This window comes from Microtus pennsylvanicus, chromosome 18 (assembly GCF_037038515.1).
Source record: "Microtus pennsylvanicus isolate mMicPen1 chromosome 18, mMicPen1.hap1, whole genome shotgun sequence".
NCBI classification, from domain to species: domain Eukaryota; kingdom Metazoa; phylum Chordata; class Mammalia; order Rodentia; family Cricetidae; genus Microtus; species Microtus pennsylvanicus.
Window position 1 is genome coordinate 40,681,869 of NC_134596.1, and position 17,005 is coordinate 40,698,873.

The 17,005-nt window shown below is 41.9% G+C and overlaps 1 protein-coding gene across 4 annotated transcripts in view; it reads left to right on the forward strand.

The window, feature by feature from the left end:
* Positions 1-17,005, forward strand: part of Pak1 (p21 (RAC1) activated kinase 1) — a 97,281-nt gene that overhangs the window by 65,892 nt on the left and 14,384 nt on the right. For all 4 annotated transcript variants that reach the window (XM_075953036.1, XM_075953035.1, XM_075953033.1 and 1 more), the window contains 5 exons: positions 2,927-2,964; positions 6,917-7,033; positions 8,896-9,070; positions 11,175-11,238; positions 15,351-15,399. In XM_075953036.1, coding sequence (XP_075809151.1) covers positions 2,927-2,964; positions 6,917-7,033; positions 8,896-9,070; positions 11,175-11,238; positions 15,351-15,399 — 443 coding nt within the window. The remainder of the gene's footprint in view (positions 1-2,926; positions 2,965-6,916; positions 7,034-8,895; positions 9,071-11,174; positions 11,239-15,350; positions 15,400-17,005) is intronic.

A 17,005-nucleotide genomic window follows, 5' to 3' on the forward strand; every position in this document is an offset into this window, starting at 1 on the left:
TTCTTTATATGTACTTTCTGTGGAAGGGATTTTTTTTTTTTTTAGAATGTTTTTAGTAGTTGACTTGGGATTAGAACTCAGGTCTTCTCACTCCTGGCCCCTTGTCTTTTGAATTACTTTGCCTCTAATAATTTTATTTGAAGCATGTCCTTCCATAGCAGAGGTAGTTTTCTTTTTCTAGACTAATTTATAACAAAAAGCTTGTATTTCTGGAAACTTGTCTTCTATCTGTTGGAAAGATTTGTTTATTCATGAATTTGTGTGATCTGCCTTCATGCACACAAGAAGAGACAGTCAGATCCTATTACAGTGGTTGTGAACCACCATGTGGTTGCTGGGAATTGAACTCAGGACCTCTGGAAAGCAGTTACGTGCTCTTAACCCCTGAGTCACCTCTCCAGCTCCCAAAGCTATTTTCTTTATAGCATCTTAAGAGTGTTAAAGCAAAGCTAGGCATTGTGGTTTAATCTTGTAATCCCAGGTAGATGTAATACAGGAGGGTTAGGAATTAAATGTCATTCTTTGCTATGTAGTAAGTTCAAGGCCAACCTTGACTACGAGAGGACTTTGTCTCAGAAACAAATAAATAAACCAGAAAAACACAACAAAAACAAGGGGAAAAATGGAACATTAGATCAAGAAGCATATATACACCAATTTTTCACTGTTTGCAGATGGGAAACACAGAGAAGGCCTCTGCAGTGTGCCTAAGTTAGCATCAGGCCTTGTCTCGTACTTACTGTTAGCCTGGTGCTCTTGGTTTCTGCAGTCTCCTTCCGAGCAGAATTGTTGGAGAAGGTGAGAGTCAGGATGAACGAGCTGACTTTGAAGGACGACTTCCCCAGCTAGTATCTGGCTCGTATCAGAGGGTACAGATGGTCAGATGATGGGATGCAGCTCCGCTCAGGCTGCCACAGTGGGAGAGGCCATGCGTCTTCCCAGCAGCCTTTCCCTCCTCTCCTCTGTGCCCACTGGGTCTGCTGTCTTCCTCTGAAGGATTAGATGATTCTTGGGAGGAACTGGGTGAGGTTGCTAAGTAGCCAAGTTTCCTAGTTGTCGGGAAATTGGAACTTCTGGTTAAGGACTTTATCAGAGAGATATCATATTGGGATCTGTTTTTGATGTCCGTATGTAGATAAAAGGAAGTCGCATGTATGTATGGTGTATGTGGATCATTGCCCCTGTGGACTTGTGTATGGTTGAAATTATAGTCCCTTTAAGTGCTTACGAGTGGATATGTGTATAGCTATATACATTCAAGTAATTACATATACAGTCATCTATGAACGTATACTTAAATTATAGTTATTGTATCTCTACAGATACATATACATACTTTTATTTTGTGTATTAACATAGACATGTCTATGTGCACTTGGAGGATTTAAGATTTTCTGATTGCTAAAGACAAGGGCCAACTCTAGGCACAATTCTGTATTTGACAGAGATTATTTTTAATGTGATCCATCCATTTTTCCTGTTTCCTCTTCTCCCATATTGTTAATTAAGCTATACTATATAACAGTTGTATGTGCGCTCCTGTGGCTTATCTCCTATGACTCTTATGTGGCGTACAGGGGTTGTCAGGGCAAAGGTTTGTTACCCCCATTGTACACACTCAAAGAAGTTAATTAACTTTAAAGAAATTATAACTTGCTCATTATGATGTAACTGATATGTTTCTTATTTTTATTTTAGTTCCTTTTTTTTTCTTTTTTTGAAACATCGTTTCATTATGTAGTCATGGCTGTCCTCAACCTCAGAGAGAATCAATCCCCTGCCTCGACCTCCTGAGTGCTGGGATTAAAGGCTTGCACCACTACATTGCCTTTGGAAGTGTGTTTTTAACTTAGGCCTCTCAACACTGCTCTTGATAATCCACACAACTCTCTAGTCCCTATTATTATTTTGGTTAAGTTTTCTGTGACTTTTGATTTTCCATACAGTTAATGTTAGGGAGAAAGTAGACTAAGCTGATACCATTTTTTTTTTTTTGGAAAAACGAAGCAAATTAATTATGTTTAAATTATGCCTTTGATTGATTTCTTCAGAGCTTAGCCATTTAGGGCTTTTGTTACTGCTTTTATTTTATTTATAGCTAAAGTTTTGCTATATGTTTGTGCACTCTATTCACGTGTGGTGCCTGGGGAGGCTAGAAGAGGTGGTCAGGTCCCCTAGAACTGGGGTTAAAGTTGGGGTGCTGGGAACCAAACCTGGGCCGTCTGCAGGATCAGAAATACTTTTAATACCGAGCTGGCTCCAGCGAACAAGGTTTGCTTTAAGAACGTATTATCATACATTTCTTCACTTCTGACTTCGTGGATTCTTTATTTGCTGTGGGCCAGTTTCATCCAATAGTACTGGGATCTCGAATGTTCTCCTTCTGGGTTCTTGATGACATTATGTCAGATCTGGTAGAATGTATTCCTGATCCCACTGGTGATAAACTGACAAATTAATTCTTAGGACTTAAAGAGGCAAATCAAAGACACTCCTAGTCTGTAAATTTCTTCTTTTCTGCTAAAATCTCTTGTGGGACTCAGGAACACAGCATGGATTCCTTGCCTTTATCTCAATGTCGGACATTTCCTTGACCATTGAAAACTCACGATGTGGGTGCTGTTATAGCATAGTACTTAGAATTAGATCAGAATTCAGGTTGAATCATCAGTTTAACCTGTGTACACTGGGCAAATTATTAAACGTCTCTCAGTTATCCAGTCTACTAAAGTGAATATAGCATTAATACCTAGAGCCATGGTAGAGGCTAACGGAGCTGATAGGGATAATGTGCCCACTGTGGCTTCTGCTCACCATTACCGTCCTCTGGAGCTGGCAAGTGCTTGGCCAGACCCATTTCCTTAGCCCTCAGGAAAGGGTTAACTCTGCTTGTTTACTAAATCCTTTGTCTCTCTTCTTTCTACAGACAAGTCAGCTGAAGATTATAATTCCTCGAACACTTTGGTAAGTTTATGTTTCTTCCATTCTGGCCTAAGTGGGTGTGGAAGTAAGGTCAGAGAGTGTGGTAAGGTCGCGCCGGCCGTGGAGACCCTTACCTCGGTCAGTGCCACGCTTTAATCTCTTCCCACAGTGAAGGAGCTGGAATGGTGGGCAGAGTTGTCTCTATGGGCACAGTGTCTCTCTTCCAGCTTTCCGGTGTTGTCGAAATTCTAACCTTGAAGCCAGAGGTGTAGCTTTTAGGCGGTTTCATTTGTAGGTCTGAACACTGGGAAACCCAGTTTGTCTTTCTGTGGCTCAGATTTTTCCACAGTCAAATGAGAATGATACATTTTTCCCTTGACTGGATGTGTTTAGGAAGGAATCTGCTCTTTCATCAGTAAGGCCTGCTTATCCAGAGGGCACAGATTCTGTTTAGTTAAGAGCAGCGTTCTCCCCTCTGGGGCTCTCATAAAGTTCTGTGAAGGATTATGGGAGGGATCACTGAAGAACTGACTTGGATATGTACCTAGATGGCCTTAAAAAGTCCCTCTATGTCCCTCATTTTAAAAGTTGCATTTTTCATGGCGGTTATGAATAAAAATGAGATGCTGGTATCTCTGTCATATAAAGAATAACACTTGGTTATATAAATAGTTAGCTGTGAGTCTTTTTTTTTTTTTTTTTTTTTTTTGGATTTTCGAGACAGGGTTTCTCTGTGGCTTTGGAGCCTGTCCTGGAACTAGCTCTGTAGACCAGGCTGGCCTCGAACTCACAGAGATCCGCCTGCCTCTGCCTCCCGAGTGCTGGGATTAAAGGCGTGCGCCACCATCGCCCGGCTAGCTGTGAGTCTTATAAGAGAATATTATTCTTCATATGGGTGTTACCTTTTATAGAAAACTGTTTATAGCCAGACTTGGTGGCCACACCTTCACAGACTAAGGCAGAAGAATTAAAAGTTTGAGTTCATTTTGGGCTGTCGAATGAGTTCAAGGCCTGCCTGAACTACTTACAGAAACTCTGTCTCAAACAAAAAGTTAAAAGCTGTCTGGGTACGTAGGTGAGTGGTAGAGTCCTTGCTTGTCATGTGAGAGGCTGTAGATTCCATCCCCAGAACTACAGAAAATAAAAGAAAGCTACTTACGCCATATTGATTTATTAAACGTTTACAGAAGCCCCTGTTCTTTGTCAGGCCCTGTGTGGAGCCGTCAGACAATCTTACAGAGGATAGGAAGGCACATGCATTTACAGTTCAGTGCGCTGTAAACATCATGAGGTCAGGATCTATGTCTGTCTTACTAATTGATTTGTCTTTGGCGCTCAGCAAGTTCTGACATTTGCTAAACATTTATTGAATGAAAAGTTGGATGTGTCAATGAACACATCTCGTTATTTAGAGCAAGAATTGGAGAGATGAAGATATTTCAGATAGAAAATTATATGCGTGGGGGAAAGAGGTTCAGAAGGTATGTGTATTCTGGGAACTGCTCGTAGTTTGATATCTCTGGAATATAAAAATGTGCCGGAAGAGAAGTTGGCGGTGAAGAAGTATGGGAAAATAGGCCAAGTCAAGTAGGAGTTTGGCTTTCTGTAAAAGGTAACGAAAGTTTAAAGGGTTTTGAAGAGGAGGATAGTATAGAGCACAGGACTGAGCCACTGGCAAGCCTGGCTGGCAGCAGAGTCATTTACCCCATTGGCAGTTACAGAAAGAGCAGCGAGCCAGCCTGGTACTTTGCAGTGTCTTGGGTCCTTTCTTATTCATTATTTCTTTCGTTTTTCACAGCAGTGTAGTGAAGCAGACTGTAGCCCTCGCTTTATAGGTGATAAAGCTGAGACGGAGAAAGCTTACCTGCCGTACACATTCGATTCCTCTGCTGCCCGCTTTCCTCCCATTCATGCTGCGTAGCGTCAGCTGGAAGAGCTATGTTTAAACGACAGGGAACGCGTTTGCAACTGCACTGTCTGCGAACAATGAATTATTGATCAGTGGATTATTGAAGGAAGGGGCTCAACATAGTGGAGCTGTGACCTGTGGGTCAAGCGCCTTCATGCTTTATAAGAAGAGGATGTTATCTATTATTTAGTGGCTGCTCTGTGCCAGCCGCTGTGTTAATATCTTCATCCTTAGCGTAATTAATCCTCACAGGTACCTGGGAGGGCAGTGCTGCTGTCCTCCTTTTCTGGGCAGAACAACAAACCTTCCTAAAGACTCACACTAAGAACCATTTTAGAAACCAGTTGTGGAATCAGCCTGTAAACCCAGCACTTGGGAGGTGGAGGCAAGAGGACCAGAGATTCAGGGTTGTCCTTGACTACATAGTAATTGGATTGGCCTAGGTGACGTGAGACCCTATCTCAGAAAACAAAACAGTTCCAGGGCGGCCTAGATTCAGAGTGAGTGTCAGGGCAGCCAAGGCTACACAGAGAAACTCTGTCTTAAAAAACCAAAAACATGGGGCTGGAGAGATGGCTCAATGGTTAAGAGCATTGCCTGCTCTTCCAAAGGTCCTGAGTTCAATTCCCAGCAACCACATGGTGGCTCACAACCATCTGTAATGAGGTCTGGTGTGCTCTTCTGGCCTGCAGACATACACACAGATGGAATATTGTATACATAATAAATAAATAAATATTTAAAAAAAAACAAAAACACAAGGAAGGAAGGAAGGAAGGAAGGAAGGAAGGAAGGAAGGAAGGAAGGAAGGAAAGAAAGAGTTAGAATCCCCTGAATCTCATGTACTCCAGGCTTTTTTTCCCTTTACTGTGTCAGGGAAAGGTCTTTAAAGGTGACTGCAGTAAGCAGCAGCCGTGGTGTTGGTGCAGGAGAAGAGCCCCGTGGCTCAAGCCATATGGCTTAGAGGATGACACCTGCCTGGTTAGTATCTACAATTAGAACCGCTCAGACGGTCAAGGACATTTCCCTAGAACTTCCTGTTCCATATTTCCTTATTAGTCGCACACTGAGGATGTGATTTTATCATGCTGGCATATTACTGATTTCTGTACTGGCTTATACACATTGTTTCTTTTCATTTATGAAATAGTCAAGCAATTACTATCTCTATGTTATAGATTAAGAAAATGTGGCACAGACAGATTATGAGTTGTTCCCTACTATTGAGTTAATAGAGTCAGTTAAAAAAATTCCATTCTCTTGGACATTCATGTATTTACTCATTTCATAAAGACTTCCTCATCATTTTTTTTGTGGCAGAGCACAGGCCACACAAAAGTGAATGTGTCTGCCTAGACCTTGAGAAGAATCTGATGGTGACTTGGGGCAACAGGAGCCAAAGGAGAGGGTTGCAAGAATAATGCCCATTCAGGTCATATTTGATTTGTGGTTTGTTCTTTCTGATACTTGAGGGAAGTTTACACACGAGGTCCTAGAGGTTTGCTCATTTAGCAAACACGATCTTGTCGATCTCTTTCAGCTTGAAATGTCGTTATCTGTGTCTGGGATCTGACTCTTAAGATTCTGTGGTATTTTTATGGCTGACTCTTATTTGTAGAATTCATACTATCCAGGTGTGGTGGTGCAGATCTGTAGTCTTATTCAGGGGGCGGAAGCGAGAGGGTCATCATAGGGTCAGGCGTTTGGAAGAAGGGAGACTGGGAGGGGTGGCTGTTTAGACCCCTGGTTACAATGATAAAGTGTAGAAAATTCAAAACTGTTTTTTTCTTTCTGTTTATTTTCTGCTCATTATAAAGAGTGAAATTTATAAACTAAGAAGAAACTGAAGTTCTAAGGATTCGCTTGTAGGAGGCAGGCAGCTGACCACAGTTCCACAGCTTTAGGTGGGAAAAGGAAGCATCCAGAGTGCGTGGATATTGATGACCGCACGGAAGTGGAGACTCTGAGGCCAATGAGGCTTTCTTAAAGGGGGGTGGGGGGCCAGAATTGAGTTCCTTCTAGAAAGCTAGCAGACCCGGTTTCTGAAGTTCCTCCAGACCAGATAATTTTGTCTTTTCTGTATAGAATGTGAAGACTGTGTCTGAGACCCCCGCGGTGCCGCCGGTGTCGGAAGATGAAGATGATGACGATGATGCTACCCCACCTCCAGTGATCGCTCCTCGCCCAGAACACACAAAATCTGTGAGTCTGTATGTTCATTCAGATAAGAGGCGGATGGCGGTCCTACAGCTCAGAGTCCAGTGTAGGGGTCCATAGACCTCAGAGCTGGTACAGTCGCTGAACTACGTTTGTTTCTCCTCTCCTGTTTTGAGACAGCTGCTCACTGTGTAGTCCAGACTGGCCTTGGTTTAGCGTGCTCCACATACCTTACTCGCCCAGTTGCTAAGGTTACAGGCATGTGCTGCGATACCCAACTAGACCACTGTATGATTAGAGAGAGTAGTGGATTTGTTACTTCAGCTATTCCTAAAGTCCCCTAGGTGTTTATGCTGGTCTAACCTCAGCTGCGTTCACGCTGGTCTAACCTCGGCTGTTCCCTTGGCCTTTGCAGATGTGACAGGGAGATGATATGGAGAATTGATGCATTTTATTACATAAATTATTCCAGTCTTTTAGGGGGCAGGAAATTACCTTGCCAAAGGTTTTTTTCTTTTAAGGTAAATATGCAGTGTTTAGCCCCTCCAGCGTCTTTGACGATGCTGACAGACCCAGGGGAGTTTATAAATACATTAGTACTATTAATACGCTGGGCATTAGCAGTGCATTCTGATGCCGGATGCTGGTAGTGATTTCTCCTTTAATTTCCTCTGAGGTTCCTGCATTTCAGAATAGCTTCCGTCTCTCCCGCACTTGGCAGACTCGTGTGTTTGCCTTTTATTTGATTTAGTGTCACTGAGCGGTGCTCGCCCGTCAGATGGTTCTCTCAAACACTACTGATGTTGTCTTGGCTTTTTATTATGAGGAGAACTCCATAATGAAAGAACCATTAGGGCTTAAGCTCTGTGCTGATTGAATGACTAATGGAAGATGCTGTGGAGGAAACCCAATTAGACGACCTACCTCTTAGCCTGAGAACCTACAGAGAGAATTGTCGGATTTCCTTGTCTGTAGGTCAAATTTACCTTTAGGAAAATAGCCTTCTGAATCAGTGAGCTGTCAATATTTTCCATTGATGTGTCCTGTTTGTGGTTTGTAGGCAAATTTATTTAAAATACTTTTCTCTCTAAACCTTTAATTCTCTCTCTCTCTCTCTCTCTCTCTCTCTCTCTCTCTCTCTCTCTCTCTCTCTCCGGATCATCTATCTATGTGTGTTATCTATCTTTTTAATACCTGATATAGTTTTTGACACAGGGATCATAGAGAAGGCAGTAAATATTGAATAAAAGAATAGATTGATAAATTTGCTTTTCTTAGCATTCTTCTCTGAAAAATATATCACTAGTTCCTAATTTATAGAAGAAGCAGGTGAGATATAGAGAGGGGAACTGATCTACCCACACTTAGCAAGCAAAAGCCAGGGTTTGAAAGCGGATAATTAAATCCAAGTCCAGGTCACACTCCACAGTAACACATATACCACATTTGTGTGTAGACCTACACTGAAGCCAGTGAAGGATAATGTTACAGAGGGAACAGACAGGATATCTTTCCTCGAGGATCCATAGATAGAGAAGCAAAGAAGGTTAAAATACCCGGGGTGTAATTGCTCTACAGGTTCAGAAATAAAAATTGAGAAATCATTTTTTTTTGGAGTGGTCAGAAAGCCAGTCTAGTTGAAAGATCTGATTCTCCAGACTTTTACGGAGAGTTGTCTAACTAAGGCTGCCACTAACGATTCTTGTACTATGAAAGTGATACAGGCCATTTTACCCAGGGCAATAGGCTGGGTCTCACAGGAGGAATAACACAGGTTTTGACGGATAAGAAAGACTGATCTGGGAAGTGGGAAGTTCCTGGGGATATTCTAATTGGAACATCTAGAAGAGGGTCTACTACGCTAACAAAAGGCTGGTTTTGTCAAAAACCTCCCGGTGATTGTGCAGGTGTATACACGATCCGTGATCGAACCACTTCCTGTTACTCCAACTCGGGATGTGGCTACGTCCCCCATTTCACCTACTGAGAACAACACTGCTCCACCAGATGCTTTGACCCGGAATACTGAGAAGCAGAAGAAGAAGCCTAAAATGTCCGACGAGGAGATCTTGGAGAAACTACGTAAGCACACTACAGCTTTTTTGATCCGTGGCTGCTCAGTTGTTGATGTGGGACGCTGCTGTAAAGGTCTGGATCCTAGGTTTCCGCCATGTTCCTGGTAGGCCCTGTGTAGCGCCAGAGCTATGGAGCCCACTGCTCACCATCTGAACTTTGACCTTCTGTATATCCCCAGCTCTGGGTGTGCACTGCCTTAGGATACACAGGGACATAATAGGAGAGAACGTGGGGTATAGACATGATAAGTAGCTGTTATTAGTGGATAGTCTAGAGTATCGCATGATTCTGCCTGGTGGCAAAGACCGTTCTTGTTGATGGCTTCCTAAGGAGAAGACTGCTGCGTCATCGTGGATGTAGAAAAAGAAGGAAAGAGAAACCAATGTTTATGAACCTGTACTGTGTAACAAATGACAAGCAAGAAAGATACTTTCTTGAATTTTTAAGTTTTTTTATAGTAACTCTGTGAAGGTACCCATGATAACCTTCATTTCTGAAGTTAAGGTTTTTAAGACCCAAAGATTCTAAATACCGGGCCCTGGATCACAGAGCTGCACAGCAGACAGCTGAGGGCAGATCGAGCTGGGATTCCGTAAATAGAATGTGTCTTGACGCTTACAATCAGGTATAGGGGTTTTTGTTTTGTTTTGTCTTTCTTGGAAGAACCAACCATTGGAAAAGGATTTGACATGACTGGTTTGACCAAGCCTGTATACTCACATTGCTTTCTAAAGCTGAGGTTTCTGGTTCCTTAGTTTAGCAACTTCCTGTTTCTTCTAGCAATTCTTGTTTGACCTTTTTTATTTGTTTGTTTGTTTAGTTCACTGTCTTAAAAGAGTTGCCCTTGAACTAGGTGGTGGCGCACCTTTGTAGAGACGGGCGGATCTCTGTGAGTTCAAGGCTAGCCTGATCTATAGAGCTAATTCCAGGACAGCCAGTGCTGTTACAGAGAGAAACCCTGTCTCTAAAAACCAAAACAAAACAAAACAAAATGAAGCAACAACAACAACAAAAAAAACCCAAAAGAGTTGCCCTTGCTAGGGCCTTCCTAGCTTTAATCATGTGTACTCAGAAGGTCCCCTTACAGTAAATACAATGTGTTCTAGAAAGCAGACTTCCCTGGACAATTTCCTGCTGTCTTTGAGCCTCCTTACCCCCTCACACCTTTTAAATAGTGACACTTTTAACTGATTTATTTCAAATTGAAGTACATACAGTGTATGTGAGAAGTACCAGATCCTAGTGAGTGAGGTATCAGTGGAAAAGCTAATTGCATTGAGAGCCTGGAAACCAAACTCTGAATCTTAGCTCTGGAAGCATCTTCCTTCTGTGGGTGCAATTCTCTGCCTCCAGAATACAGGTGTGAGACCCATGGGCTCTCTCATGCTTCTGTGCCTTTGATATAAACTGTCCCCTGCTACAGAGCTCTCTTGGCCTTCTTAACCTCCCTGAGTTGTACTCATAATAAAGGCAGCCCAGCTAGCGCCTTTCTGAAACCTTTCCAGCCTGTTTCTCTCCCTCTTCTCTGTCCCCTGTGCTTTCAGCATTCATCACAGCAGTGCTCTGGAGAGTAATGACTGTCTTAAGTGTACCTCGTCTTCCTCTTTTTTTCAGCACTCAGCATAGAGTCTGGTAAACGTAACAAACGAGTAAATGTTTAATGAGTTAATTTAAAGTGAATGAGTGGCTCTTAGAGGTTTAGAAATGGAATAAAATACTGTGAATAAACACGATCAAAGATATAAGACTTTCAGTTGTAGCCAGGTGATAATGGTACACGCCTTTAATCCCAGCACTTAGGCACAGCCAAACGGATCTCTGTGAGTTCGAGACCAGCCTGGTCTACAAAGAGAGTTCCAGGACAGCCAAGGCTGTTACACAGAGAAACCCTGTCTCAAAAAACCAAACAAACAAAACCAAAAAGGGCCGGGGGTATACAATTTCTGGTTTGGACTTACTGGGGGGAAGTTAATGGTCTGGTTTGGATGCTTTGGGGGAACTTGGCACAGTTCTGTAAAACTTGTCAACTTAGGGGTTTAAGAGGATCGTGGGATCTCTTGTGAATCTTGAACTGGAACAAAATGATTTATGGTTTCTGTTTCTTTCAAAGGGAGCATAGTGAGTGTGGGCGATCCTAAGAAGAAGTACACACGGTTTGAGAAGATTGGACAAGGGTTAGTAGGGCATTCTGTTTCCTCGGAGAAATGACTTAAGATTGTATGTACTGGCTTATATGAATTTACTTGGGTTTTTTTTTTTTTTTGTCTCTCATCAACCTTGTTCTTCTTTTTTACTTTTTTCACCTATTTGTTACATTAGAATGACTTCCAAATTTTTCAGAATTGTGCTTTATATGAGAGATGTGTTATGATCTGGCCATGCTGAAGTAGCCCTGCAGCAAGAGTAAATGAGACCTGTTTTTTTAAGCATAAATGAAACCAGCTTCCCGAACTATAAATGATTTTCCATATTAGCTGTTTGCCTTAGTACTGAGACCTGCCATCACTAATATGAAATCTAAGATTCAGATATGTAGACTCTCTAGTAATGGGATGGGACCTATTTTTCCTAGGTGGATGACAGAATTCATGACTTATTCTCCAGGTTCATCTCTACAACCCATATGCTGTCCTGTCAGCAATGAACTCAGCACATCTTAGCTGAGTTTTTGTTGTGTGTTGAGGAATGTGAATTGGCTATGAATCTGGCAGTCTCTGTCCTCAAGGATCTCAAGTCAGCTAGAGATAGAAAGGCAGAAGAATTATAGTGTAGAAGTCTCTCTTTGACTGGAAGGAGGTCAAGTGGGACAAAGAAAGAGGGAATGTTGGGACTGGAGAGATGGCTCAGTGGTTAAGAGCACTGACTGCTCTTCCAGAGGATCCAGGTTCAATTCCCAGCACCCACATGGCAGTTCACAAATGTCTGTAACTCCAGTTCCAGGGGATCCATCACCTATGGCAAAACATCAGTTTTTTTTTTTTTAAAAAAGATCTTTCTTTGAAAGAGGGAATGCTGCAACAAGCTTAGTAGTGAACATAGGTCATATACAAACCTAAAAATCAGATTGTACAATTAAAACCTAATGCAGAAAAACTTAGGTAAATGTACCTCTATATGAAATGTAGAGTGAAAATAATGAGTTTCTATGAATATGCCCAAAAAACCCCGTGAAATTTAAAAGAAACTGAAAAAATTAAGTTCAGCTCATACTCGGCTCTCAGTAGAACAACGCATTGTTAATAATTGAAATTTTTTGCCTTAATTTTCTTAGGCTAACAAATTTCTGAAAATGTGTTAATGAGTTGTGAAATATGGGGATGGGTGATCTTTTGCATAGCATTTTATAATCTATGTCTGTTACTTACATTGAATTTTAATTTGATCCTCAAATCAACTTTTGTCTGAGCAGATGTCATTTTTCCTGATCCAAGTGTCTTTTCCACTAGAGTCCAAACTGGTAGAATATAGCTTGCATATTGAGAAGAAATTATTTTCTTTGCCTCAATAGTGAAGATAGCATTTTTGTTTTTAGGTAATTAAATTGAGTTATTTAAGAACGTAGCAAAAAGGGCTCATGGGCAAATTGCAGCTAGTTGGATTCCTCTGGGTTTGAGCTTCTTTATCTGTAAATTTGGAGGATTGTGGATTAAGGACGTTTCTCCTCTAAAACATGCCTTTTAAAAAAATAGATGTTGGGCTGGAGAGATGGCTCAGAGGTTAAGAGTATTGCCTGCTTTTCCAAAGGTCCTGAGTTCAATTCCCAGCAACCACATGGTGGCTCACAACCATCTGTAATGAGATCTGGCGTCCTCTTCTGGCCTGCAGGCAGACACACAGACAGAATATTGTATACATAATAAATAAATATTTTAAAAAAATAGATGTACAACCCAGACACAGAAAGACAATTATCACATGTTCTCACTCATAGGTGGGTTTTAAACATAAAGCAAAGAAAGCCAGCCTCCAAAGCACAATCCCAGAGAACTTAGACAACAATGAGGACCCTAAGAGAGACAAACATAGATTTAATCTACATGGGAAACAGAAAAAGACAAGATCTCCTGAGTAAACTGGGAGCATAAGGATCTTGGGGGAGGGTTGAAGGGGGAGGGGAAAGACAGAGGGGAGCAGAGAAAAATGTAGAGCTTTATTAATCAGTAAAAAAATAGGTGTACAACATCTATGAAAGGTTTTTCTGCTTTATCTCACAGGTCTGCTAGGGCTAGGCAAGAATGAAATATTTATTAAGCACTTTTGTTAACATTGTATTCCATAATTTAAACAGTGCCCCACCAGTTGGATGTGTTGGTTTGGTACTGTTATAATTTAGGTTTACTTCCCTTTCTAAGACCTGGAGACTGTTAAGCCGTCTGGTCTTGTATCTGTGATAGAAATCATGCCCTACCTGGTCTGCCCATGTAGCTTTCTAAAACTTTGTACACACAGAAGATAAAATCCCAAATGTTTAGTCTCTGAGACGCAACTGTGTTTGCGTTTAAGGATGGTGTCTATATCGTAGCTGGAGAGATAACTCAGTGGTTGAGAGTAGGTTCGTCTCCCATTCCCCACATGGTCCTTACAAACATCCATAATTCCAGTTGCCAGAATCCCATTCACACTTCTGCCTTCCCAAGGACCAGGCACACACACAGTGCACAAATGTACGTGTAGGCAAAATACTTATACAGGTAAATATTTAAGAATTTTTTTTTTAAAAAAGAACGGTATAAATTGGCAGGAGTGCAGAGGGCTAGGGCCAGGAAGGTAGACTCACATTCTGTGACTAAAGCTCTCTGGCAAAGCTGGCCAGCGGTAAAGGAATAGCTACCAGGGAGCCTTCCAGACCTCAGATGATAGCCAGATCGTGTAATTTCCCTTGACATGCCTGTGGCTCGGCTGCCAAGGAGCGGTGGTGAGGCTGTGGGGACCATAGTTTCCAGCTGCAGGCATTTTCCAGCCGTCTTTTCCTCTTGAATTAACCTGACTTTTGTGGGATGCATAACTTCTGGATTTGCTGGGAACATCTTATAAAAGACCAGAATTTAAAAATGTCTGCAAATTGCACCATATATACGTGACATATGGTATGTATAATGGTGTGTATAGAACACAAATTGTCTAGACATATATAGGATTCGCGATTTTAGGCATAAGATGAAGGTTTTAATTGTTCCCTATAGATAGTGTTATATAGCATTATTTCCACCCATCTCTTTCACTTACCCCATCTCTTTCTTTGAGTGTGTCTAATAAATACCTACATATTTGCATGCTTTGGAGCGAGTCTTACTTTGAGGATGAGGTGGAAATAATCTCAGATTTTCTAGAAGTACATATGTTTGGAAAAGTATATGCAGTATCGTTTTATTTTTGAAAAAAACTAAAAATGCATTTCATTTAAACCGTAGGAAATGAAACTCTTTTGATCAGTTACTGCTGAAAAGTGATTTTAAAGTATCTGGAAGAGAAGAATGCTGCGGAACTATTTTAGGCTATTCAGTGTGGGTTGACCAAGTTTTCATAGTTTTTAAAAATCAGTTATACTTTTTAAAGATTAGCTGTGGAATAGAATCTTAAAAGCTGAATATTGATTCTTGCAGCTAGCTGTGCCCTACCACTTTTTTTAGGGTCTTGCCCCTCTTCCTCCCTTGGCTTACTGAGTTACAGGATTACAGGCAGACACTACCAAAACAGGCCATAGTTGTAGTTTTTAATGTAAAATTTAAGAGAAGGTGGCATATATAAGCATATTACTCAGGGAATTTTCAAAAAGTGAATACATGAGTGTAAGCTGCATCCAGGTCAGTAAAGAGAACACTGATACTCTGAAAGTCCAGATTTTAATAAATATGTATAAGCCATCTCCCCACCTCATTCTGACCTGCTCCTTGGTCTCCATTTCCCACCCCTCGCTCCCAGTCGAAGGTGTAAGAAATGAAAGCGAGTCCTCAAAGGTAGCAGAGAAGAGGAGGCAAGCAGGTGTAGGAAATGAATGTCTGAACTCTTGGTCCACTGCTTCACTAAACTCCTACGTACGTGTACAGGTAAAGCTCAGAGTCAGACGTCGCTTGAGACCAAACAGTAGGAGTTCTCGATTGGGTGAGGCCTTCCTTCTTCACGGCCACACACTGCCTTTCAGATGTGAGAGTGGGCGTTGCAGAGGAGGTTTCACCTTCGCTGCTTTTGTTAGTGTATTTCCAGGTTGTGTGTCAGGCTGCATAGACAAATCCTGCATCGCTGAACACTCTGTTTATTTTCCTCCCTCTCTTTATCTTTTCTTCAGTGCTTCGGGCACGGTGTACACTGCAATGGATGTAGCCACTGGACAGGAGGTGAGTATTCACCACCAACTGTTGGGCTTCTGCGGTGTTTGGTTTTAATGTGGAATTAATCTTACCCTTCCCTCCCTGCCCCCCTCTTTTCACTTTCCTTCCTTCCTTCCTTCCTTCCTTCCTTCCTTCCTTCCTTCCTTCCTTCCTTCCTTCCTTCCTTCCGTCTTTCTTGTCTTTCTTGTCTTTCCTCAATGGGAGATTTCTAGCTTCTTTCTGTACCATGCTAGGCTCAAATAGTAGACTAATATGAGACTTAAAATTTTTGCAAAGTCTTCCAAAGATCAAGTGTGGCGAGCAAGTGAGAGGAGGAAGAACGGACCGTGTAAGCCAGGAGACTGTTGTGAAAGATGATGTCATAGGAGTACGTAGACCTGAGAAGTAGTTAGCAGTGACTTGGTCTAACTCAGCGGTAGAAGGTGAAGGCAGCTTCCAGGTGTGCAGTACTGTACAAGGAGAAAGAATAAAGTCAGAGGTGTAAGTGTAGCGGATGTAGATACTGCCTGAGATCTTACTGAACTGCCTAGGTAGAGGAGATTTAAACCCATGGCTGTCAGCTTCTAATCTAGGAACTTCCAGTTCTGCTCCAGGTCCCACTGGACTTTGGGGCCCTCATTTATTTGGAGGTACCTCTTGGTCCTTATTTTATTAAGCCATGAGAACACTGGCCTTATTGCTAAAGCCCTCTGACCCAAGATCAGCAAAAGGAAGCCATGAAGTGGATAACAAGTAATTGGAAGCTCCTTGTAGACTGCCCCTGGCTGGCTACAGCACAGGAATGCTGGCAGGTGGGTCACAGTTAGTATCACCTGGGAGAAATGTTTAGTTAAAAGAGTATTGAAACTCAAAAACTGAGAGAAGAACCTCTCAGTTATGTTTCTCTGAGAGAGGCTGCCCGGATCTACTTGTATGTTTTTGAAATTCTGGTCATCAAAATCTTGTACTCTTGTTTTCTTGGCTTCTTGTTAACTTTTTAGAAGTGTAAAAGTCAAATACTGATGTTGTGTGAGAGTGAGTCAATTTTCAAGATCACCAGTATGGGAGCTGGAGAGATGGCTCAGCAGTTAAGAACACTGACTGTTTGCCCCTCAGTTGGGTGACTTGCAACGGCCCCCACCTCCATCTCTAGGGGATCCAACACCCTCTTCTGGCCTCAGCAAGCACTACACTCATGTACACAAACCCACACACAGATACAAACATAATACGCATAATTAAAAATGAGATCTTAGCTCAACGGTGGTGGCACACGCCTTTAATCCCAGCACTCAGGGATGTAGAGGCAGGTGGATCTGTGAGTTTGAGGCCAGCCTGGTTTACAGAGTGAGTTCCAGGATAGCCAGGGATATACAACAGAGAAGCCCTCTCTCGAAAACAAAACAAAAATCTTAAAAAATAATTAAAATCCTTATTATAGTTAAGAATTAATTGAGGTGGCTAGAGAGATAGCTCAGCAGTTAAGAGCACTGTCTGCTCTTCCCGAGGACCTGGGTTCAATTCTCAGCACCCACATGGCAGCTCACAACTGTCTGTAACTCCAGTTCCAGGGTATCCAGCACCCTCACAGATATACACACAGGCAAAACAGCAATGCACATAAAATCAAAAT